General features: G+C 38.4%; 1 protein-coding gene across 1 annotated transcript in view; it reads left to right on the top strand.

Moving 5' to 3' along the window:
• The window catches only part of fhip2a (FHF complex subunit HOOK interacting protein 2), a 54,945-nt gene that overhangs the window by 7,635 nt on the left and 19,794 nt on the right, over positions 1-27,516 (top strand). The window contains exons 2-7 of the mRNA XM_072557361.1: positions 11,426-11,504; positions 13,862-14,031; positions 17,765-17,869; positions 18,842-18,964; positions 23,055-23,387; positions 23,896-24,092. Coding sequence (XP_072413462.1) covers positions 11,426-11,504; positions 13,862-14,031; positions 17,765-17,869; positions 18,842-18,964; positions 23,055-23,387; positions 23,896-24,092 — 1,007 coding nt within the window. The remainder of the gene's footprint in view (positions 1-11,425; positions 11,505-13,861; positions 14,032-17,764; positions 17,870-18,841; positions 18,965-23,054; positions 23,388-23,895; positions 24,093-27,516) is intronic.

Here is a 27,516-nt window from a genome sequence, read left to right as displayed (position 1 = left end):
ACCCATACCAACCGACCCAACCACCCCGTGGCTCAACACTTCAACTTCCCCTCCCACTCCACCAAGGACATGCAGGTCCTTGGACTCCTCCATCGCCAGAACATAGCAACACGACGGCTGGAGGAAGAGCGCCTCATCTTCCGCCAAGGAACCCTCCAACCACAAGGGATGAACTCAGATTTCTCCAGTTTCCTCATTTCCCCTCCCCCACCTTGTCTCAGCCCCAACCCTCGAACTCAGCACCACCTTCCTAACCTGCAATCTTCTTCCTGACCTCTCCGCCCCCACCCCTACTCCGGTCTATCACCCTCACCTTAACCTCCTTCCACCTATCGCATTTCCAACGCCCCTCCCCCAAGTCCCTCCTCCCTATCTTTTATTTTAGCCTGCTTGACTCACTTTCCTCATTCCTGAAGAAGGGCTCATGCCCGAAACGTCGATTCTCCTGCTCCTTGGATGCTGCCTGACCTGCTGCGCTTTTCCAGTAACACATTTTCAGCGCTGTACCAAATTGGAGTTTGGAAATTGTATTTTTTTTTAAAAGAGTGTGAACTGCAAGATTATTCATACGCAAATATCATTCAGAGCTTTAGTTGCCAACAAATCATCTTGTGTAGATTTCCATTGCCATGAATAATGTCTTTATTCAGGAGATAAACTTTAAATGAAATGATTTCAAATCAGCTGTACATAAAATTGTATTGGGGGAAATAATTGCTCAGATATTGAGGAAGCAAGGCTCTCGTTTCTGTTTTATTTTAACAGAGACTAGTATCACCTTAGCTCAAGTACATTATACTTATCTTTATGATTATTCCTTGCAAAAACTGATTAATCTATAAAGGGTGATGACCTTTTAACTATTGACAGTGGAAATAACAACAGGGTAAAGTATATGCTTCTGCTGGCTCAACTTGATACTTCTCAAGGTTGCCTTCAGGTTTTCTCCCAGCCCGATAATAGTCCGTAATTACCAACTGCTTTCATCTCACTGAGGCAGCTTCTGGCTAATTGTCATCCAACAACTTCCTCTGAAAACTCTGCTCACATTTTGACAGCTGTGACAAATTCTACAGTGGTAGTGGAGGCAATCCTTAATATTTTTTTAAAAAGACCCTGGATAAAACAATCAACAGTACCCTTAAACAAAAGTCAATTCAACATCTCTCCCAATGTTAATGAATCCTTTAAAAATATTTCAGAGTCTAGATCTATATCTTCACCAAAACACTAATCAATTCTAATTTGGACCATACCCTTTCAGTGTAGGACTAATCTATTAGTTTATGATTACAGACTAACAAACAGTGAAAATATTACTTCTATCCATTTTCAGTGAGGATTATTTAGCAAACAGGATTTAATTTTGATGTTTGTGTTTTGGTCCTGTTGGAAAACAAATTGTGATTTACAGAGAATCATAAACCTTGAGTGATTGAACTTTGAATTTGTTTGGGGTATTTTAGGCCAAGTAATGAAAGGCACTCTAACGATATTGTACAGTCAATGTTAATGAGAATCCATTACTAAAACCTGATGTGTTTTACCTACCTAACATAACCTGTATTGCAACTTAGTTTTATTAACAAGCTTCAACAGATCCCTCGTTACACTTTACCTTTCTGTACTATTACCAATGACTGATTTGAGAGGGCTTGCTGTTGATTTCACAGCACAAGCTTTTGAATAATTAGGATTAGTTGAAGAAAGAAAATTGAGTTAGATCATGCAAAATTGAAGAGAAAGAGGTTGGCAGCACCAAGTTGTATTCTAAATTACCTCGAAATGTGCTACTGCAAATTTAAACCTTGTATTTTGATAGCTGTGTTAATCTAACCAAATAGTGCTGACGGTGTTGCAAACTCACTTCTCTAATTTAGGAAATATATTCTAGTAAGGGTCGAGGCTGCACCTCAGATATGCGTCATATTATTTCTGCCTAAATTTCATGTTTGTCACCCTGTTTTTATTCATTGAAACCTGTGCAATGACTAGGGAGTGCACTTAATCTTTTAGATAACTAACTTGTTGTAACATATTTAGAGAAAAAAATTAAACTTCAGCCCTCTGAATTTGTTTGGGAATAGATAACTGTAAGGTTGTGCAAATACAGTACAGAAGGTACGATGCAATAGCTAAACATTTCAATAAATTTTAACGATTGTTAATTATGATAGACTATTCATGCAGTTAACGAATGTTCAGTTGGATGAACCTTTAATTGTGTATCATTCATCATGAAATGTTGCTGAAGGGGACCAGCTGAAGATCACCCATGCAGTAACAATGTTCTGTTAACCATTACAAGATGTCAGTGTCTACTGTTTTGGGTTAAGTGCGCATCAGTAGTAATGACACTGCTTATTTCTTCTTTGGGGCATTAAGCTTTGGATTTATCATCAGCTAGTGGGTTTAGCAGGCATTTGAATCTTGTGGTTAATTTTAAGAAGTATAGCAGTGGGATAAAATTGTTGTGAGTAGAAATTTGGGTCCTTTAAGCTCCAGTTCTTTATCTAGGTTAATAGAGGGATATCCATTCACCCTGTCTGTGGGATTAGTTTCATCAGTTGACAATTAGGGTGCAAGGTACAAAGTGCTGTGTTCTGACTGGCACTGCCAAAAGTCAGGAATCCTTTTTAAGATGTAAATGATTGGGACAGGATCCTTTCTGTTGGATTGTTAACACTTCAGAATAATACACCGCAGCAGAATTGAATCATTGCATCAAATTGCGTAGAAGTGAGAGAGTTTCAGTGGTGTTAAGAAATAGCTTGGAGATTGTGCAAGTTAAAATACTAATGGTACAATTTTTGTGTGAAACTTGCTTATTGATTACATTATTTTATTCTAAATGATATTCAGTTGTGCACTTTTTAAATAACCTTGAATATGGACGTGTTTTTTAATACTTTATAACTAGCGTGCAAATGAAGGAGGATCCAAAATTTAATATTGATACAACAGCAACAACTGTTATAGTTGTTAGCACCTTCTGAATAATAAACATTTCAGAGTGTTTCATAAGAACATTGCTAAAATATGACAGTGAGCCACAAAGGGGATATTACGGTAGACGACCAAAAAACTTTAGTTAAAGAGTTAGACCCTTAAAAAAGGAACGATTTGGATTAATATACAGAGGAACCTCGATTATCCAAACAACATGAGCTCAGGGAGTATTTTGTTCAGATAATTGAATGTCGGATAACACAGTTTAGCCAAGCATCGGGACCTTGCGATCTTGTTCGGATAATCCAAAATTCTGATAATTGAATGTCAGATAATCGAGGTTCAGCTGTAATGTCCTTCACTACCACGTTTCCTTTGGGTGCTCTGGTTTCATCCCACAGTTTAAAGATGTGCAGGTTAGGGTGGATTGCCCATTGTGTTCAGGGATATGCAGGCTAGGTGGATTAGCTGTGGGAAATGCAGGGTTACAGGGATAGCACAGGAGGGTGAGTCTGAATGGAATGCGGAGTGCTTGTCAGAGAGTCTGAGTAGACATGATGGGTCAAATGGCCTGCTTCGGCATTGTAAGGATTCTGTGATTCTATAATTATTTTAAAAGTGTAACCACTGTTGTAATGTAAACAGATTGAAATTTGATAATGACCAGTTAATTTTTTTTGTTTTGTGATGCTGATTGAGGGACAAATATTGGCCAGGACTCTAAGACTCAAAATCGAACCATGAGATCTTTTACAAGTACCCGAGAAAACAGTTTAAAATTTGATTTGATGCCTCAACCCACAGGTGGCACCTGGAGTAATGTTACACTTGGAGTGTAAGCCTTTAATTTTGTGTTTAAACTCTCATGTGGAACTTGAAACCTGGAACCTTCTGACTGAGCTGTGAGAATGCTTTCAAATGAGACATGGTTGACACTGAAGAGCATCTTACATGAAGGTAGCAAGGCAGAGGGGTTTGGGGGTGGAAGAATTGCAGAGGGGTCAGCCTTCCAAAAGTTTTTAATTCTGGAATGCTTAAAATGCCAGGATTAGAGAACAGGTATTTCAGAGGATGTAAGCTGCAGGATATTGCATTGATGAAGGAAGGTGCTAAAATGGAGTATTTGAAAACTGGGTGAGAAGTTTAAAATCAAGACATTGCTCACTAACCTTCAATGACTCCTGGTAAAGCAATGGTCAATTTCCATCTGTTTTGTGGTCTGGAAATGATTGCAGCTAATTTGTGAAATATGTTTTAAAACTAAATTAAAGTCAAGGTAAACAAATTAAAGGCATGTATAATATTTTGGCACATTGTGTATTATGTAAAGTAAGGCATTTTACGAACGTCTTATTCTTGACCATTTACCTGCAAATCGTAAAGATTGTCAGAAATGAAAGATTCTGCACAATGGTAAAACACTCTCTCAGCCTTCACCACTTAACAAAGCAAAAGATATATAGGTTACAGCAGAAGCTTAAGGGTGGATGACATGAAATTGTGTCAACAGCATTAGATATATCTCCTTGAACCTCTCATTGACATACCCATGTATATCCCTTCTACAAAAAGTGAGACATTTTAAGTCTGTCCAATTACCAACTCATCAGTCTACAGATTGTAAGTTTGCTCGCTGAGCTGGGAGGTTTGTTCTCCGTTATTTCGTCACCATGCTAGGTAACATCTTCACTGAACCTATAGTGAAGCACTGGTGTTCTGTCCTGCTTTCTATTTATGTGTCTTGGTCTGTTACAGTGGCTGATATCATTTCCGGTTCTTTTTCTCAGAGGTTGGTAAATGGGGTCCAAATCAATGTTTACTGATGGAGTTCTGGTTTGAAAACCAGGCCTCTAGGAATTCCCATGCATGTCTTTGTTTAGCTGTCCTCTGATGGATGTATTAGGTAAAAACAATGACTGCAGATGCTGGAAACCAGATTCTGGATTAGTGGTGCTGGAAGAGCACAGCGGTTCAGGCAGCATCCGAGGAGCAGTAAAATTGATGTTTCGGGCAAAAGCCCTTCATCCTGATTTTACTGCTCCTCGGATGCTGCCTGAACTGCTGTGCTCTTCCAACACCACTAATCCAGATGGCAGATGTATTATCCCAGTCGAAGTGGTGTCCTTCTTCATCTGTCACATACAGATGAAGAAGGACACCACTTCAGCTAGGACAATACAGGACAGAACACTTGTGCTTCACTGGATGCTCACTGCTGATGTTGGTCGAGAGTGGGGTGCTGGAAAAGCACAACAGGTCAGCAGTATCCGAGGAGGAGGAAAATCAACATTTCTGGCAAAAGCCCAAAAAAAGGGCTCTTGCCCGAAACATTGATTCTCCTGCTCCTCGGATGCTGTCTGACCTGCTGTACTTTTCCAGCACCCAACTCTTGACTCTGATCTCCAGCATCTGCAGTCCTCACTTTCTCCTCACTGATAATGTTACCTCGCATGATGACAAAATTTCTGAGAACAAACCTACCAGCTCAGCGAGCAAACTTACAACCTGAACCTTAACCTGAGATACAAATCTTCTCAAAAATCGCAAATCATCAGTCTCCTTTCAGTTGTCAGCAAAGTGATGAAAGGTAGTATTGACAGTACTATCAAGTTCATCAATGTTCAGATTAGATCCCAACAGAATCACTGAACTCCAGACCTCATTACAGCTGTGATATAATCATGGACAAGAGATGACATGAAAGCGATTCAAGATGTTGTTTGACCGAGTGCAGCATTAAGGAGTCCTAGCAAAATTGGCATTAATCAGAATCAGGGTGTAGGAGGTTTGGTGGAATTTTCCATTGTTTGAAATCACAAGCGCAAAGAAAAATGGTTGTCGTGATTGAGGAGTCCCAACAGCTCAGTGTGCCAGACCCAAACATTTTAATCAATGACCTTCTGTCCATAATATCAGAAGTGAATTTTTTTTGGCAGGTAAATTCAGAGTGTTCAGAATCATTTATAATGCCTCAGATTCTGAAGCAACCTGTGTCCACATGCAGCAAGATCTGTGCACATCCAGGATTGACGTGTCCATAACTAACATTTATGCCTCACAAATCCCAGGTAATGACTATCACCTTGATGTTGAACAACCTTGCTGAATCCCTCACCATCAGCATTCTGGAAGTCACCATTAACAGGCCAGCTGTATAAATACAGTAGCTACTCTAGCTGATTTGAGGCTGAGATACTATGTAGCGAGGAGCTCAATTTAGCTTACTCAATTTAAAACCTTCCTATTACCTAGAAGTCACATCAGGAATACTCTCCATTAGCCTCGATGAATGAAGCTCAAACAACAATCAAGATTCTCAAACACCGTCTAGAGCAAAGCAACTCACTTGATCAGCATCTCATCCCCCACTTAGTCACTATTTCTACCAATGATAAGCACAATGTGTGTGCCAACAAGATGGACTGTGGCACAGTGATTAGCACTGCTGCCTCACAGCGCCAGAGACCCGGGTTCAGTTCCTGCCTCAGACTGTGTGGAGTTTGCACACACTCCCCGTGTCTGCGCGGGTTTCCTCCGGGTGCTCCGGTTTCCTCCCACAGTCCAAAAATGTGCAGGTTAGGTGAATTGGCCATGCTAAATTGCTGTAGTGTTAGGTGAAGGGGTAAATGTAGGGGAATGGGTCTGGATGGGTTGCGCTTCGGCAGGTCGGTGTGGACTTGATGGGCCGAAGGGCCTGTTTCCACACTGTAAGTAATTTAATCTAATCAATCACCAAGGCTTTTTTTGCCCAATTCCACAGCTTCTGAAGCCTAGATGCCTAGAGGGACGAGAACAACAGGACCTTCAATTTTCACACCTTCCAGACTTGTATACAAAAACTTCACCTTTGCTTCATCATCAAAATCTTAGCATGTTTGTAGACCGTGTTAAGGACATAATGGGTATTTTTCTTCAAATTGACAATGTTCCTTCAAATTATCAATGACCCTAACTTCACAAGGGTTAAATATGAAGTTTATCAGATTAACTCAGAATTAAGAGCTGAAAATGTGTTGCTGGAAAAGCGCAGCAGGTCAGGCAGGTCAGCATCCAAGGAGCAGGAGAATCGACGTTTCGGGCATGAGCCCTTCTTCAGGAATCATTCCTTGGATGCTGCCTGACCTGCTGCGCTTTTCCAGCAACACATTTTCAGCTCTGATCTCCAGCATCTGCAGTCCTCACTTTCTCCGAACTCAGAATTAACCACTCTAACTGAGATCATAATATTTGAAGGATCAGCTTAAATAAGACCTAGCAAAATAGATTTTGCTCAGGTTGCTGACAAAATATTGAGGTGTTTGTACTATGTTTACTGTGGCAAAGTGGCAAAGTCAAATATATATATATATATACGTATTTGGGGTCCTTTATTGAATACATAGCTTTTACCTTTTTTACGTGACTTTAATTTTCTTATAGTTATGGTTTATGATATAGAGACATGCAATGCAATATTTCACCACAGAATGCTGAATACTAACAATTAGTCTATGACTTGCCACTTTCTAGCATTCCTGAATAGCATAAATCTTTTGGTCTATCATCTGAATAAATCATTAGAAGTAAACAGTGATTTGTGATATGTTGAACATCTTCATTCAGTTTGTCAGTGTGATCAATTTTAAAGTATTTTGGGGCAGTTGTTAGCAATACGTAATTCACATAGCAAGTTAATTATTGTCCTGCACCTTTGAACTCGTGCACATTGACATTATTAAATATGCATGTGTCAGGAAGTGGCTATATTTAATTCTAAATTTATGGTTTTTGCAATATATCTATGATATTAGCATACCCTAATATTTTAAGGGAGAAATCTGTCTTGATTCCTCCCACAGTTATGCAATATACCAGAATGAGTCAAATCCACTAAGTTCTGCCATTCAACAGTAAGGACTGGATTTGATGATTCTATTGCAGTTGGTTCAAGGTACAAGTGGACAGAAATGTACAGCATCGGTCTATTCATTCTACCCACACTGAAAATTGCAGCACTGTTTCAACAGGTCTAAGCTAAGAACTGTTTTACATATAAATTAGATCCTTTTGCTGGATATGGAAACCTTATTATTGTATACTGATTCTCAATGATGGGTGAGCCTTGCACTTCAGTGAAAACATTAAAGCATCCATCTTTGACCAAAGGAGCTGAGTGCGAGATCCATGTTGTCATCCTCCCGAGATCCCAAGCATCACAGATTCCAGTTTTCTACCAATTCAGTTCCTCCACGTGATAACAAGGAATAACTGATGGCAGTGGATCCTGCAAATGTTCTGGAACCTGTCAACATTCTGGCAATAGTACTGAAAACACGCCCCAAAGCTAGCTGTACTCCTAGCCAAACTACGCTGTACAGCTATAAACATGGCATCTACTCAGCAATGTGGGAACTTGCTCAGGTATAACCTGACTCTGAAAAGCAAATCCAAACTTGTTAATTGTCAGCAAAATGATGTAGGGGTTCATTGCCAGTGCTGTCAGTGGCTCTTACATTGGTTTCTGCAGGGCCACTAAGCTCCTGACCTCATTGTAGTCTTGTTCAAACATGAACAAAATAGCTGAACTAAGAGTATTCAGCTGAGAATGGCAGCAAGGGTCCTGAGCAAAATTGGAGTTAATGAGAACCAGGAGGAAAGCCTCCACTAGTTGGAGTTACAGAGGACAAAGGAAGACGGTTGTGATTGTTAGAGTTCAATCATTTCAGTCCCAGTGATTAACTGCAGGAATTTTTTAAGGTAGTTAAATCCGTGCATTCAGCTGCTTCATGAATGATCCTTTCTTTTCATGATGTCAAATTGGGAATGTTCATTGTGCAGTTTCCACCATTTACAGCTCTTGAAATGCTCATGCAGTCTGTGTCCTTATGCAGGAAGATTTGGACAGTATCAAAACTTGGGCTGCTAAGTAACAAGCAACATTCATACTGCAGAATTACCAGGCAATGATCATCTTCACCATGAGAATCTAACCATTGGCCCTACATTGCCATCACTATGAACATAGTGAGGGTTACCATTCACCAGGAACTGAATTGGATCAGTCATATCAATACTGTGGCTAAAAGAGGGGATCTAATGTATGAAGTTTGAGATGAATAACTTCTTTCTCCCCAGTGTCTGTCCATCATTAACAAGGTGAAAGGTTGGGAGTGTGACAGAATACTCTTTTGCTTCTCTGAATGAGTGTAACTCCATCCAACAACTCTGAACAATCTTGGCTTCAGTGTCAAAAAGTGTGGCGCTGGAAAAGCACAGCCAGTGAAGCAGCATCCAAGGAAAGTTAACTTTTCAAATTCCTGATGAAGAGGTTATGCTCAAAACAGCGACTCTCCTGCTCCTCAGATGCTGCCTGATCAACTGTGTTTTTACAGCGCTACACGTTTTGATTCTGATCTCCATCGTCTGCAATCCTCACTTTTTCCTCCACAATCTTGGCTTCATCCTTGATTTGATTGACATCCTATTCATCACTTTCAACATTCATTTCCTTCACCACCAACTCACAATGTAAGAGTTTGTATAATGGAGCAACTCACCCATGCTCCTTCAACAGCACCTTCCAAACAAGTAACCTTGATCGCCAAGAAGAGCAGAAGATGCATGAGAATTCCACTTCCTGTCAGTCCCCCTCTGAGCCACACACTTCCTAATTTGGAAATAAACCACTGTTTTCTCACTTACGAGTCAAGGTCTTAGATAGTCTTCCCTAACAGCATGATGGATCCACCTACCTCACATGGACAGCAGCAGTTCAAGAAGGCAACTCACCATCACCTTCTTGAGGACAGTTGGGTATGGGCAATGATTGATGGTCCAGCTGGTGACATAATCCCATGAATGAACAATGAAAAGAGCTACCATTTTGAAACTTATTTGAACTAAGTGTTTCTGACCAGTAAATTACTGGGATAGTAAAAATATAATCAAAGTCGAAAAAAGGAACACATGTTTAATCGTATTAAGTTATATTCAGTTCAGCATGTGATATCTTAGAAATGATTCTGTATTTTTGATTGCCTCCAAACGAAATCTAAGCATACTGTAAACAGATTAACACAGATCTAATCTTGTGGTAACTTTCAGATATACTTTTTAAATTTGTGAAGCCCAAGGTAAGATTGTCAATCAACAGCTTAAGGCTGCTGCTTACTCAATTTTAAACAATGTTGCACAGAGAGGACAAATAGAAAATTGTGAAACAGAGTCAGTGATCAGCCATTCCAGAAAAAAAGTTGTAGTGCTTTAAAGGCATAGCAAGTACAGACTTCTAATCCCAAATAAGGACCAGTTGTATTTGCTTTGTGATTCCTGAAGTACAGTGTTCAAGGAGGACATAATGACTGAAAGTGAATGATGAATGAGGAGTAGACTGATCTGAAGGTGCAGAGGGTATATACAGCTACATACAATAGTAGGAGATTACAGATGCTGTATACAAGCATAGAAATTTCATGTCATGGAAGCAGACCACTCAGCCATAGTTTGTGCCAGCTGAAAGAAAACAGGCCTGACATAACAGCCAGGGAGATGAATGGATTCTAAGTCAGAGGTACCTATGTAAAGGTGGAAACAATGTGGATAATTTCAGTTTTTCTGGTGTTGAACTGTTTGCAAAACTTCATCTTAACTACTTCGTAATGCTTGATAGAGAATTATGATGTGGAAATGCTGGAGGTGGACGGGAGTGGACAGGGTCAAAAATCAAACGACACCAGGTTATAGTCCAACAGGTTTATTTGTAATTGCAAGCTTTTGGAGCTCTGCTCCTTCCTCCTACTTTTGTAATAACATTTAGATAAATAGGAAGGTAGAAAGCAGGTGCCATTGGCATAATATCTCAAATGTTATTTTCTAAAAATTAGCAGTCTGATCTTTGGACATAAAACGTCACTCAAAATGGAAAAAAAAGGCTTCTAAATAGTCTTAGTATTACTAAATGCATATATGCAGTTCACCAAAGTCAGTGACAGTTGCGTTCCTACTCCCAAACATTTGGGTATTCATCATAATTGGTGTATTCTGTCCATTCTCCTGTCTTTTCTCATGCCCTTTCAAAAATGCGAACCAATGTTTATTCTTTTTGAACCTTATTAATTCTGCTTCTAGATTGTACAGACATTTTGTACAGAAAGCACATTGGAAAGGGAAAGAAAGATGGAGTTGCAAGAAAGAGATGACAAGAAGTAAAAGTTTAAAAAGTCACTTGGCATAAATAGCACAGCCAGTCTGTGGTATTGTAATACCACATCACTTCACAAAGTGGTCCTGTTTCCACACTGCAGGGAATCTTAAAAAAAATTGCATATTTCTTCAAAAATGAACTTTCCCTCTATTATAAAGCTGTAGGAGATGACTCTTAAATGTGTTTGTCAGTTAAACTTTGCACATCAGTGAAATACTTAGCTTGCAGCATTCATTGAAGTTCTGTATTTCAAGAAGTCTAACCTGCTGTATCATTTCTATTTTGAATGTTTAGTTGGCTCCTTCCCTCCCACTGCAAGAAGACTTTGTATTTCATTGGAAGGCCATTACTCACTATTACATTGATACGTCAGGTAGGGGTCTTATTTTTTATTTCATTTGCTTTATCCTGTGTCAGCAAAAATGTATTTATGAACTGCAATACACAAAATAAATCCTGGCCAGAGTTTGAACAGAGCCAATTCTTAACTAGAAAAGTGAGTGGAGAAAATGAAATTTTCTGCTCAGTTTGTTTTTTCAAATGTTAACCAGCAGTATTATTTAAGTATCTATATTCTGCCCAGCTAGCCATGAAGGGAATATGTAGTTATTGTAATAACTGATTTCACAGTCAGCAAGTGCTCAGCTCACAGGAATAATTTACAAGTAGAATTTGCTTCAGGTGATGGTGAGCAAAAGTATGCAGTATCTATAACAAAGCAACTGATTTTGACATGTCAAGTAGTCAAATTCATCTTTCTCAGTGGCTCTTTTGTTAACCTCTAATTTTAAACTGTGCTGCTGAACTGAACAGATTGTTTCCTGACTGTCAGAGCAGCTGGTTCAGTAAGCAGCTGGAGACTTCCTGCAGAGTTTTTTCTCATTGGCGAAAGTAACAACACTGATGAATTGAAATTAATGTGGTGAATGGAAAAAATTAACCAAAATATCAGCAGGAAGTAGAAGGTGGAGTATTTTAATTATCCATAATTTTTGCAAGTTCAAACTTGCAATATGATTAGTAACAATTTTTGCCATGCCAATTGCTTTGCATAGCTGACATTGTTAAAGAGTACTGTGACCGGTGTTTGACTTTTCCTTGGCTCAGTTTCTATCGAAGGATTTATTAAATTCACCTGCCTGTTCACATAGTAATTTTCAAGTGTCCTCAGTATTCAACCCAATTTTCAAATTTGCCACAGAGAAATCAGGAATGAAAGTGTCACATTTTGGCTACAGTGAACATGTGATATTTAAGTGCTCATTCAGTTTGTTTAATTGAGTGATTTTGACCATTCTCTTCTAATATGCCTTGGTTCAGTTTGTAATGGCTTGTTCCTGACTTGTTTTCTAAATCAAAATTGCCTGTTTTTGTCAAAAATGCTTCTCAAATTCTTAGTGGCAAATGTTTGATAAAGTTAAAAGTTCATACCTTGTGAGTACTATAATTTAGCAAGAACTATGGCACATATGGTGCTCAACCAATGGGAAAATAAGTACTGTTGTTGTTTGATATATGAACTTTTTTTAATTGAACAGCTTCATCAAACGGGACTTAACAGAACAATCATTGTTATAAGCAAGGTTTGGCTTGCAATAAGGAAATTCATCGGCATAAATGTCATATTAAAATTTTAAGAGCCAAATAACCTCTCCCTAAGCTGAGTTTACAAAAACTGTAGTTACAACTTAGTTCTTGACTCTTTTCTAGTCATCAGCAGCACTGTAATGATGTCTTTTCTGCTTCAGAATCAGTTACTGAAGTTTTTGCGATGATGTGCATTACTCAATAAAATGCAGCACTAATTTGGAATTGCCCAGTATATATTTGCACTAGTCGTGTTTTCCATGCCCTGTGTTTCTTCCATGTCCCTTCGAAGTTGTGTGTAGAAGCCATTAGGAACTGCAGCATACAATAGATCCTACCAGTCGTTTGCTTTAATTCAACAATTAACCTTTTAGATACGTATTATTACGATATTTCTAGATTGTTAGACAATCTTCTCCACTCATTATAAACCCACATGTTTTACAGGTGATTGTGTTCTTAACCTCATTTATAAGATGTGTACGTGTGGCAAGCTGTGCATGCTTTTGCTAAATATTTTGCCTAAGCTTGGGATTCAAAGTTGGTGGAATTTTTGGTGCACCGTTTGTGCTACCATCAAATAATTAAGTTTTTCACGTTCTTATTTTCAGCATCATCCTGCCATAATCCTGTATTTAACAAATAAAAAAAGATGACAGTTCAATCAGTTCTATAATTCTCATTCTTTGAATGTAGTTTATTCACTTCTTTCAAAGATTAGCCTTCTACTACATTTGTCTATGGTTCTGATTATAAAAATATGAACATCTGGTTAATTTTTTTTGTAAAATATATTTTTATTTGCTAAATAAATGTTTCCAATGGTTTCATTCAGTTAAAACTTGGATTTCATCTGGCATGCAAGTAGAAGGGTATCCCTGGGCTCTTGAATTTGCAACGAATAAAACTGGAACAAGTCACAATTATTTCAGTGACTTGCTTCTATTCTCACCTCCGAGCCCCTTTTGAATGTAATATTTAACATGTAAAAAGAAGCCTGTATCACAGGTTGGTACCAAACTTCATTAAAATTTGTATTTTATTTCTTATTTGCATATGTTTGCTTTTGATTAGGTGTTTGACTTGAAATAAATAATTGGAATTTGTGAACCACGAAAGATGAGCTGTTGTGTTTTTTGACAGATGATAAAGCTCCAGTAACAGATACAAACATCCCATCACATCTGGATCAGATGCTAGAAATTTTGGTTCAGGAGGAACATGAAAGGGAATCTGGCGAGACGGGCCCCTGTATGGAGTACTTGCTTCATCACAAGATCTTGGAGACTCTGTACACATTGGGAAAAGCTGACGTATGTTTTAAGCAGTAATGCTGAATTATTACTTTTAATTAATCATGCTGATTGGATTTCAGGTTTTAAACTCTTGAAAGACCTGTAGTAATGAATCATTAACCAAGGAAATGCATAACAATTAAAAATGAATTTATAGATTATGAATAGACAACAGGATATGACCTGCCCACTGTAAATTTTAATTATGTTGAATATTTTAACAAAGAACAAAGTTAACATTCTGGTCATAGAGACATAGAGATGTACAGCGTGGAAACAGACCCTTTGGTCCAACCTGTCCATGTTGACCAGTTATCCCAACCCAATTTTGTCTCACCTGTCAGTCCTGGCCCATATCCCTCCAAACCCTTTCTATTTATATACCCATCCAAATGCCTCTTAAATGTTGCAATTGTACTAGCCTCTACCACTTCCTCTGGCAGCTCATTCCATACATATACCACCCTCTGCGTGAAAACGTTGCCCCTGAGGTCCCTTTTATATCTTTCCCCTCTCACCCTAAACCTATGCCCTGTAGTTCTGGACTCCCTCACCCCAGGGAAAAGATTTTATCTATTTACCCTATTCATGCCCCTCATAAGTTTGTAAACCTCTATAAGGTCACCCCCTCAGCCTCCGACACTCCAGGGAAAACAGCCCCAGCCTGTTCAGCCTCTCCCTATAGCTCAAATCCTCCAACCCTGGCAACATCCTTGTAAATCTTTTCTGAACCCTTTCAAGTTTCACAACATCTTTCCGATAGGAAGGAGACCAGAATTGCATGCAATATTCCAACAGTTGCCTAACCAATGTCCTGTACAGACGCAACATGACCTCCCAACTCCTGTACTCAATACTCTGACTAATAAAAGAAAGCATACCAAATGCCTTCTTCACTATCCTATCTACTTGCGACTCCACTTTCAAGGAGCTATGAACCTGCACTCCAAGGTGTCTTTGTTCAGCAACACTCCCTAGGACCTTACCATTAAGTGTATACGTCTTACTAAGATTTGCTTTCCCAAAATACAGCACCTCGCATTTACCTGAATTATACTCCATCTGCCGCTTGTCAGCCCATTGGCCCATCTGATCAAAATCCTGTTGTTATCTGAGGTAACCCTCTTCGCTGTCCACTACACATCCAATTTTGGTGTTACCTGCAAGCATACTAACTCTATCTCTTATGCTCACATCCAAATAATTTATATAAATGTATAAAAGTCTTTGTGGTACTCTGCTGGTCACAGCCCTTCAGTCTGAAAAACAACCCTCCACCACCGCCCTCTGTCTTCTACCTTTGAGCCAGTTCTACATCCAAATGTCTAATTCTCCCTGTATTCCATGAGGTCTAACCTTGCTAACCAGTCTCCCATGGGGAACCTTGTCGAACGGCATACTGCAGTCAATAGAGATCACATCTAACGCTCTGCCCTCATCAATCCTCTTTGTTACTTTTTCAAAAAACTCAATCAAGTTAGTGAGACATGATTTCTCACACACAAAGCCATGATGACTATCCCTAATCAGTCCTTGTCTTTCCAAATACATATACATCCTGTCCCTTGGGATTCCCTCCAACAACTTGTTCACCCCTGACATCAGGCTCACTGGTCTATAGTTCCCTGTCGTTACCACCTTTCGTAAACAGTGGCACCACGTTAGCCAACCTCCAGTCTTCCGGCACGTCACCTGTGACTATTGATGATACAAATATCACAGCAAGGGGCCCAGTAATCATTTGACTAGCTTCCCACAGAGTTCTAGGGTAAACCTGATCAGGTCCTGGGGATTTATCCACTTTTATGCATTTCAAGACATCCAGCACTTCCTCCTCTGTAATATGGACATTTTTCAAGATGTCACCATCTGTTTCCCTACAGACTTTATATTTCCATGTCCTTTTCTGCTAAATACTGATGCAAAATACTCATTTAGCATCTGCCCCATCTCCTGCGGCTCCACACACAGGCTGCCTTGCTGATCTTTGAGGGGCCCTATCCCTCCCTAGTTACCCTTTTGTCCTTAATGTATTTGTAAAAACCCTTTGGATTCTCCTTAATTCTATTTGCCAAAGCTATCTCATGTCCCCTTTTTTCCCTCCTGATTTCTCTCTAAGTATACTCCTACTGCCTTTTTACTCTTCTCAGGTCTATCCAATGACAATAAAGTTAAGAAAACATTAAGTTTGGATACTCACCAAGCTGTCAAGTCTCACTAGGGGAACAGGTGAATTGTAGTGGAGATGAGTTTGTCTTGGGATTGGGAATACTTTTTGGAAGGTCATTACGTTGCATTTTTGACCAGCTGGAGGACTTTAAACACCATCCCTTTCAAATATCTTTGCAGTTGGACCTGTAAAGATTTTATTTCCTGTGATAGCTGCACTTTTTTTTTCACTTTTTAGAGCTCTCTGTAGTTGTTGACTGCTTTGTTAATGTTTCTGTTCATTCCTGAATCATGCTGTCTATCAAGGAGCTCTCATTAAAGATAGTCATTGCCTCTTCAAAACTTTTCCAGGCATCACGTCTTGGTTCAATCTTGTTCATTGTCCTCCTCCTCTACAGCCCACGCTTGTTCCAATCCTTTTAGACCCTTAATAGTTAAAGGTTTGCATAGGAGGGAAATAACTCTAACATTCTTGGCATTTAGATCATGTAATCCAAATTGCTTATTTTTGATGTTTTTTCTCAGCATAAAGCGCTTCATAATCACTTGATCTTTTATGACTCATTGTGAATACCTATATATGGGTAAAATTAAATACTACTCCAGCTATTCAAGACGATCAAGATAGTGACAGGAGATAACTAGTCGTTAAGGCACATTGCATGTGCTTTCTTAGGTACAGGGATGGTGGTGGTCTTCTTGAAGCATGTGGGGACTTTGGCTTGTAGGAGGGAGAGGTTGAACAGGTCAGTGAATATGTCCGTCACTTGGTCTGCACAGGGTCTGAGTGCTCAGCTGGGGACACCTTCTGGGTCTGTCACTTTCCTTGGGTTTACTCCCAGGAAGACTGATCTGACATCTGCAGCGGTGACTGAGGGAAGAGGCGTGTCTGGGGCTGTCAGGGCGGGCATCACCGCACTACTGGCATTCTGCTCAAACTAAGCATAGAAAGCATTGAGCATATCAAGGAGGGACATCTCTTTGCCCGCTGTCTTGCTGTGCTTCATTTTGTATTGTTTATATTTGAATTTATAATAACGTGCCAACATAGCACGAAAATGTCTCTTTTACTGAGGAGTGGTTTTTGTTAAGTCCTCAAACTTGATGTATTTGTTAAATGTGGTAGGTTTTTCTCTTAGAGGTTTTTCATTTGAACACACATGTGCCTAATTCTTTAAAACCTTCAAAACTGTAAATTAATTCTCTGAAGGTAATGAGCAAGAGGGACATAATGCAATGCATCAGCAAGTATGTTAAGTGGTCCCAGAATGCTGTTTGCATGAAAGTCAGCATGACTCTGAGCATCAGCATTATTGGAAATAAAATTGTCATGATTGAGATCAACATATAAAAGAATTAGGCTGATAAGAGGTTTTTTTTTGTTTAAAAACAAAATGTTTCAGTATTTTAAAGCCAAAATAATGCTATTGCCATTGAAAATTGATGGAGCAAATCATTCAAGTTTAAATGTGTATATCATACACTGTCATCAAATAATTGCTTATGTTATGTAATTTGAATCATTTATTTTCCAGAAGTGTGTTTAACTTCTCATTGCTACTTATTTTTCTCTGGTTTGTAGTGCCCACCAGGCATGAAGCAACAAGTCCTAATTTTCTATACAAAATTACTAGGAAGAATTAAACAACCTCTGTTGCCGCACATAAATGTCCATCGACCTGTCCAGGTATGGTCTCATTACAGTATTTAAAAGTGACAGGTGCCACAGTGATGTGCTAAATATTTTTTAACTTGAGCAAATGCATATTTCTGTGATGTAAACAGATGAGCTGGCACCTGGTCAAGATTGAATGAAGAAGATTATAAACTAAGACAGTTGACAGTCACTCTGAAAATAAAGGCCTAATTCTTCAAATTGTCTATTATATTACATAGGAAGAGCTTTTGCTCCTCCTTGCCTTAGAAGATAGTTGTTTTGTCTGGTGTAGAGCCAAATCTTTTAAGTAAGGAAGTCCTAACGTTTACCTATTCTATAATGATCTAAATAGCCATTACCTGAATAGCAGGTGATACATAGATTTAGTCATAATATCCAAGAGTAGAAAAGAAAAATTGTTGAATCCCTGCTCCTGTTTGTGATCAAGTGATGTATTCTGAAAACTATACTTTTCAAGACAGCAGTTGAGTCCTGCTACATAGACTATTATGATTTTCCACAATTTAAACTTGCAAATGTAGAATATCCATTTGGAAGGACTATCAGAAAATGGGCAGCACTTATGGAACTGAATGCAGCTATTTGTTGAACAAACCCTAGTCTTGGCTGTCACTTTTGTGCATGGTTATTGCATCAGGATGCCCAAGGCTACTGGCAGTCTAGAACTATACAACAGCATGAATTATTTGAGTTAAGATTGGGGTATTGCAGAAAAAGGGATAAATTTATAAACTCTTACACTAGCATAAAAACCATTATTGTGGTAATTGAGTTAAATCACGAATGTTTTTCAGTTTGGCTAATTGATATGCTTTATATCAAGTGGTGGCTAAGAACATTCTAGAGAGTGAACCTCAGTTCAAACTAGTCCTTATTAATCAATGCCTTGTTTAATACGTGTAAATATGCAAAAGAGTTGTTTTTTAAAACATGGGTTTATTATTAAATATTCTTCTTTTCAATGTTATATTTTTTCCAAAGAAATTAATTCGACTTTGTGGTGAAGTTCTTGCTGCCCCCACGGAAAATGAGGAAATACAGTTTCTCTGTATAGTCTGTGCAAAATTGAAACAAGATCCCTATTTGGTCAACTTTTTCCTAGAGGTAGGTATATTGTGCTGTAACCATTTTTATAATACAGTTTAACTATTGCTTAGTTCTTTGATCGTTCCTTCTATTATCTATATAACTGATGTGATGACATTATTGACCAAAAAAGACCCCAATAGGAAAAATGTGTTTGATGCCTCCCTCCCTCTAACACAGTAGCTTATATACTAGATTGAATAAATGAGGGACGTTTCTGTTAACTTTCAAAACTACCTTTCTAAACTGTTCCAAATTTTCTAAACTTCATATTAAGTCTATTTCCATCTTTTGTATTCAACATTTTCATTGGTTCCAGGCCAAAGTTCCAAGCAGGATAAGGTATTGATCGAAAAGAGTTCTATAAATCTGATTATTTGCTCATTAACATGACATTTATTTTTATAAGCAACCGACTAATTCACTGCTATTCTTTCTATAGGAAAATGAACCTGCTAATCATATCTAGTTTATCTTGCATGTCCTGTGTTAGATAAACAACTCTTAATGCCTTTTGAAGCCAAGCATGCCAACTAAGTATAAAAACAGAATTGTTGGCCAAATTATGTAAATGTCGCTAAATATAAATTTTGTTCAGGCCTGTCAAATTAAACAAATTACAAGTGTATGAGTTTTAAAAATAAATTTGAATTTTATTTATGACAGATTTCTAATCACCACCCAAACCACAGCATGATCATGATAACAAGAGGACACCGTTGAACATGCGTGTCATAGGGCCTCCTTGCCATCAGAACATGGTGGAATGCTGTACGTTTATCTGCAGCTCTCCATTGGCTGAAAAGATTTGTTGCTTTAGACCTTTCTTACCACTATTGCTACTGTTTTATATTGAGCAAATGAACCTAAAAATCTGATGTATAATAATGTTCACTAAAATGGAAACAATATTGTTTAGATTTTTTAAGAAATAATGAAACCTACTTTAATGAAATATTGAGTTTGAATTGTATCCAGACATGGCACAATTTATACCAGATTTTTTTTATACTTCCCTGAAAGCTGAAACATTTCTCTGTGTATTACCCAACTGAAAATTTTATGCATGAAGCCAAAAAGACATTGCATGCTTTTCTTATGACAACTTGCAATGAAATAATCTCTGTCCTTTTTAAAGTCAGTGCTCTTTGGCATTTTTTTCTCCAGCTAGTAATACTTGTGTGTTTTATTTGCAGGATTTGTCATGGTGTCATTTATAGTTGGTTTCTGTTTTATATTATAAAATATTGCATTCAAGCATCAATTTTAACCTTTCCAGGTGAAAATACATAGTTTAATTGAAACCAAGGTTGCATGTTGGAAAGTGTTGAGTCCTTGCTTTTGTTAATGGTGGCTGTTTAAAAAAATGTATCTGTATGATTATTTGGAAAGATACCTAAGAGTAAATAATGTTTCAAAATGGCATAGTGCAGTTTTGCTCTCCTTATCTGAGGAAGGATTTAATATTTTGGAGGCAGTGAGAAGAGTTGTACAAAATTGATACCTGGAATGAGCAGGTTGTATTCTGAGGATAAATTGGGACAAGCTGAGCTTGTTTCCACTGGATTCCAGCCCAAGCTTTGGGTCCGCCATGTGGATGACACCTTTGTCATCATGAAATGCTACTAATTAGAAGAAACACAAAAACACATAAAGAACATCCTTATCAATATAAAATTCACCAAAGAGGAAGAGAGCAACAACAGACTTCTCTTCCTAGATGTCATAGGAGAACAAAAAGCCAATGGAGAGCTGCAGACCAGCGTTTGCAGGAAGCCACACACAATGACCAGATACTGAACTACAGGAGCAATCATCCCAGCACCCACAAGTGAAGTTGCATCAAAGCATTATTTAAACGAGCCACAGCACACTGCAGCACCCAGGAACTGGGAGAAGCCGAGGAAAAACACTGATACAACATATTCATGAAAAACGGGTACCCAATAAGCGCACTCCGCTGATTCCTACACAACAGAAATAACAAGAAGGCGCAACACGCCCAGAGACTCTAGCCACCCTGCTATACATTAAAGGCATCTCGGAGAAGATGACCAGACTGTTCTGGCCTCTAGGCATCATGGTAGCCCAAAAATCTACCACCGTACTGAAACAGTTCCTGATGAATTTAAAGGACTCCATACCAACAATCAGCAGAACAGACGTCATATACAAAATATCCTGCAAGGACTGCAACAAACATTACATTGGACAGACAGGCAAGAAACTCGCCACCAGGATACTTGAGCACCAATTAGCCACCAAAAGACAGAACCAACTATCACTGCTATCCATGCACACAGACAAAGAGGGACACTGGTTTGTCTGGGACAATACATTCATCCTGAGAGAGGCTAAACAAAGACACGCATGGGAATTCCCAGAGGCTTGGCATTCAAACCGGAATGCCATTAACAAACATATTGATTTGGACCCATACATCAACCTCTTCCGCAAAAGAACCGGAAGTGATATCACCCACCACAGCAGACCATGACACAGCTAGCGGGACAGATCACCAGTGCTTCATCGAAGGATCACTGACGTTAGCTAGCATGATGACAAAACAGCTGAGAACAAATCTACCAGCTCAGCAAGCATATTTGCAATCTGAATAAGTGAAAAAGACCCTGACTTAATTGAATGCGATCGTGAATGGTCATAACAGGGTGGACATGGAGGAATGTTTTCTCTTGTGAGTCAGTCCATAACTTTGGCACCGTTTTAAAGTTAGGGGGCCAATGTTTCAAGACAGGTAAGGAGAATCTGCTCAAAGGATTGCACAACCTTGAGGTGAATAGACCTTTATTTAACAGGGGAATCAAGAACGTAGATGAGAATTTGAAATTCAAATATTAACATATCATTCATGATCTCCTTGAATGAAGGAGCAGTTTTGAAGGACTGAATCGTCTACATGTGCTCTATTTCATTTGATTCATTGCATGTTTGAGAGTGACTTGCCTTATCATCAAGATCACTTCTGACCATGTATGACATCAGTGAACCTAGGAAAATTTGGATCAATAGGAAGAAAAGAAACTCTATTAGAAACACACATGGCATAAAGCAAGGTTGTTGTGATTCTTGGAGGTTGGTCATCTCAGCTCCAGGACATCACTGCAGGAGTTCCTCAGGATAGTCTCCATGGCCCAATCTTCAGCTGCTTCATCATTGACCTTAACTTTAGAAGTGGGGATGTTTACTACTGATCACACAACATTCAGAATCATCCACTACTCAATAGATGTTGAAACAGTCAGTGTCCATATGCATCAAGATCTGGACAACATCAAGGTTTGGTCTGATGTGTGGCATGATGTTACTTCCACTTAAGTGCCAGGAAATGACCATCCACAATCACTAGCATCAACATAATTGAATTCCCCACTACCAACATCCTGAGTGATAGCAGTAAAAACTAAACTGGACCAGTCACATACTACAGGAGCAGATTAAAGGCGAGAAGTTCAGTGGCATGTAACGCCTTTTGTCTCCCCATGATACAGTACTTCATCATGTAGATTGTTTTCTGGGTAAGAAAATATCCAATGGAATCTGACTCTGGCTTCAATGTAGATCCCTATGGGAGCATATAGTTTGCTTAAAGCTGTGAATCAGAAATGCAACCACAATGTTAAAGGAGGAATAACAGCATAGTCCGCCTTCACCTTGATCACGGTATTAATCTTTTATTTCATATAATATGATCTGATTTATTTAGTGATGTTTCAAACTAAATATGCTTAATGAAGATTCCATGTTCTAAGCTAGGCTTGTTATAAACCGTGTAAAATTTGAAAATAATTATTCAACACTTATTTTTTCTATTCATATCACACTAATTGACAAAAATAGATCAACATATTTATAAAGCTTTCAAAATTTACTCTGTTCAGAGTCATCTCTGGGTGGAATAATGTAAATGGTAATTTCGTGCTGAGAGAATGGTTCTTGATATTTTCACACTTCTTAGCAACTTGCTTGAACAGATTGCTGTTTTGATTGTATTTTAATGATTCAATACACCAAAGTGCCTTCATTACTCTCCTGCATGCTTAAATCTCTCTTCAGCTTTCTGCTATAACCAAATATTTTTCTTTCCTAGAGCAAATCTAGAGCTACAGGAGTTGCCAACCCACAGAAAACAGAAGTAGCTATTTCAGAAAATACTGTTGTGCCTGCAGACATATCATCAGAGATGGAACAAGCGCAACCTCCTGAAGCCAACACTAGTACAGGATTGTACAATGCTACCTGTAGAGCTGTAGTCAGTCCATTGGACAGCAGGAGTGACTTGTCTGAACACAGTACTGATCTTTCTACATCATTAAATACCATGACCCTTTCATTACAAACAGCCACTGCAAATTCTTCTGATCTCCGTCAAAGCCAAGATTACAATCTGGTGAATTCATTAATAAACCTCAGTAAAAGCCCGGTAGGTCTGCTTTTAAAACTGCAGGTTATCCTTTTTCATTTGATGCTGCAGTTACGTTCTTTTATCGATTTATCAAAAATAAGATTAGAAAAACCCTGCAGTGCAGAATTTATCATGCCCAGTCCACCTAATGTGAAATCATTCAGGGTCAGATTTTTATACGGGTACTTTCAGAGCTTGTGAAATAAATAATAAACGTTCAAGTTTAATATTTTTGCAAACGCATTAATTAGCATCTACAAAATTCTTATTGAAAAGGTATTACTTATCAATAAAAGATGTTAGAAGAAGCTTTCTACTTGTCATATTTCCTGCATTCTTGAAAGCATGCAGTAAAAATTATGTAATGAAATATGTAGTGCTAAAAACACTTTGATATCAGATTTGTTTTGTATTTGAAGTCCGCATGATAATTTATGGACTTTTCATGAATATTGGTTGAATCATGCAAGGTATTTGTATTTTCTGCTTGTAGTTCCAACCAGCTGTTTTTCTGTTTGTGTTCCAGGATGGTCGAATTGTTGTTAAAGCATCTGAGGGTCTAATGCTGCTAGTTAGTTTGCCAGAGCCAGCAGCTGCAAAGTGCCTGACTGACAACACTTCTTTATGCCAATTGCTTACAGAAAGATTGGGTAAGCTCTATAGAGCACTGCCACAGTCGATAGATCCAATGGATATTGAATCTTTGGAGTCAGTTAACTGGGGGTAAGTGGAATAAGATTGTATCTTCAATTTTTTTTTCTTCAATACTTTGCATTGGCAAATGCAGGTGATACTGAGTAGATTTGGTCAGATAATTTGCAATAAGTATCCTAGAAAGCAGGTTTGTTTGTTTGCTAAATGAAAGACATAGTATAGAGGAACCTCGATTATCCAGCATTCGATTAACCGAATTTCGGATCATCCGAACAAAATCGCAAGGTCCCGGTGTGTGGCCAACAATGTTATCCACCGTTGATTATCCAGCATTTGATTAACAGAATGAAATACTCTCCTCCCATGTCCTTCGGATAATCGAGTTTCCTCTGTACATGTTCTTTAAACTTCTACTTACAATTATAGGAAGGCTGCAGACAAGAGAAAAAGTGAAACTAATCACTCACTATTATACTTCTTCTGAATTAAATAATTACAAATGGCATAGAATATAGAGAGTACTGATATTGTCCTCCCCCTCAACTATTTAAAATCCTGAATAAAGAGAAAATACAGTGGATGTTGGAAAACTAAAACAACCACAGAGAATGCTAGAGAAACTCAGCAGGTCTTAAAGTTGCTCTTACCTTCAAGCAAACTATACAATTTATGTAAAATTGTCAATATCTAGTTTTTTTTTAAACCAAACATTTAAAGCATAGTGGTTTACACATAGAAATGACTATTTCCAATTTTGTCTACAATGCAAAGTGATAGTACACAGCGGATTCTGCATGTGGTGAAAAAGACATGTCATTTTGGACTACAGTCCGAAGATTTCTTGGGACTGCAATCAGTTGAAAGACTGTTGACAGTGGTCTCGGTACAATTGTACAAGATTTGTGTTACTGCATGGCAGTTTTTACTTTTCACTGACAAGTTAAAGTTGCACTATTCTGATTGATCTTACCTTTGAATCTAACTGGACAGAAGTCGTGCAGTTGGTAGTCTCGCAAGGCATGGAATCCAATATGTTGTAAAAAATTGAAAAGAGGTCATTGACTTGGGTCAACTTAATTTTTTGGAATTTTGGTCTTCCACTTTTTACATGAAACCTCTTAACATTTGGTCAAATGTTGTCCGCAATGAAATGCGCTTGACAGGCAAAGTCTGTTTCAACTAGTAGTTTAAGTTGAAAATGAACGTTTTCTATGAACTGTGGTCAGTACTACCAGTACTGTGCTACCAGTAAAATGGCTATGAGACTGGTTAAGAGCCACAATCAAGCCCACTGGGAACTTTGGTCAAGCTAGTTTAAGTTCTGATCTCTGTTAAAACTGCAGCCAGACCATGTTGTGACCTGTCCTGTAAACTGTGATTTGCAGTTTCCTGGGCGGCATGGACTTGTTGGGCCAAAGGGCCTGTTTTCAGGCCTGTTTCCACACTGTAGGGAATCTATGATGCTGTGTTGACCAAATAAGGGAGGTCATATGGTGATCTGTCAGACATACTGGCACCATATTACCTTACATGGAGCATGGAATGTGGCTGTTAATGACTTGGTGTAAACATTTGGGAGTTGTTTACCACAAAACTCCATTGCTGGGATCAGATGGTCTGACCAGGTTTGGTAAATTCACTGGCTGAGTGCCAGATGTGTTCCTGGAAGCGAGTACATTTTGTAATAAACGTTAGCAGAGCAATGGATTTTGCAAGAGATTAATACTTGAGAAGCACGTGACCTGAAGTTATCTTCAGAGAAGACAAAGAACCACTAGGCAAGATCTCCACTGAGAGCAAAGTTAGCCACTTCACTCAAATTGGGGTAGTATTTGTTTCAAGCCAAATTTAGAGTTAAAGTTAGGGTTAGGGTTAAATGAAGTGAGTTACAATTAAGTTAGACGAAGTAAGAAGTAAATGTTGCCATAAATATGTGTTTCATATTGAGTATTGGTACCTACAAAATTAAATGAAGAGTTTGTTTAAGTCTGATTCAGTTCCCTGTCTTTTGTCTATCACGCAAGATAAACACCTAGGTAAAAGATTTGCGAACTCCTTTCAGACAACAAAACAATTTGCCATTTATAAAGCATCAGTCTGTGCCTTGTGTTGAATAGGAGAGAACTTAATTTTTTTTAACTAAAATCTTAGGCAGACTTCCTGATTAGCGATTTACATCTTAATGCTGTAGGCTAGGATCGTGGTGCTCTTAGCTTGACCTTAATATCTAGACCTTGATATTTCTTCATTTATCTACCATTGACTATAGATTCTCATCTACAGTTCAATTTCTTCCAGAACTTTGGTTCTTACTTCTGTTAGATGAATCATAAATGAAAGTATTTCTTTTCTGCTTTATTAACCGCTGATAAATGCAGTGTCTAGCTTTGTATTTTAATCATTTATGAAATCATTTCACATGGCAATAACTTTTCTAAAGTAATCTTTCTGTCCAGTTCCTTTATTTTTGGCATAGTTAGTTTTCGAGTCTGATAATGTGGTTTTGTTTGTAACATATTCAGCTGTTAGCTTCTTTTGTAGGTATCTTTCTTATGCCCATCAGTGTCCAGTTTCATTCCTCATGTTTTTGCTGTATATGGTGGCATTAGGTGAGAGGTACACAACAAATGCAGTAAGACTGGTGTTTTTTTTTAACATTTTTGTTTTCAGTTTGTAGGCAATACTGGCTAGGAATATATTGTGTTGAACCCCAGTCACCTTGACAGGTTAACCGAAGTATGGGACTGATGTCACACATATACTAGACTGAGTAGGATGAGAGGTTCATCACCCCAATTATCTTGGGAAATAAATCTGAAGTAGATTTTGTGGGTCAGGCCAATCTGGAAGTGTCCATTGCAAGATGAGAGAGCATTTGGGGACATAGAGAGCCTTCAATATTTGTGAAAATCAGAGTATGGTTTAAAACTTAATGAATCCACCATACTATCTTTTGCAATACAAAAGTTATACAAAGATTAACATTTTAGTGAACTGTCCAGTACGTTTCTTCTGTGATTTAGAAAATCCCCAGTTTGTTTTCAGTGTTTTTACACAGTTTAATCTTTGGCATTGCAGAGTAACCCATGTAACTAAATTGAGCGCCACAACTAACCCCATCAGTGTTGATTTTCTCTCCTATCACCACCCCACTGATGTGACTATAGACCCCCTACCACATCCAAAACTGCACACTCTCCACCCTGATCGACTGACCTGACCAACTCCCCAAACATTCCAACCTGACTACTGCTAACAACCCAACTATCTGCTCCAAACCCATCATATACCCACCCACTCATCCCTCAGTTAACTGCAGATGTTTGTCCATCTGTCTTGGATGCGAAATAAATCAATTAAAACTCATATAATGGGGTGAATTCAGAGGACAAGTTACCACCTCCAGTTCTGTGTGACTGCTCCAGATCTTTATGTCCATTCCATCCATTTTGCTAAATCTGAAGCAAATGTCAGCAGATTTTGTTTTTATGTC

This window comes from Chiloscyllium punctatum, chromosome 38 (genome assembly GCF_047496795.1).
Source record: "Chiloscyllium punctatum isolate Juve2018m chromosome 38, sChiPun1.3, whole genome shotgun sequence".
NCBI lineage: Eukaryota > Metazoa > Chordata > Chondrichthyes > Orectolobiformes > Hemiscylliidae > Chiloscyllium > Chiloscyllium punctatum.
This window is presented reverse-complemented; position numbering and strand designations above follow the sequence as displayed.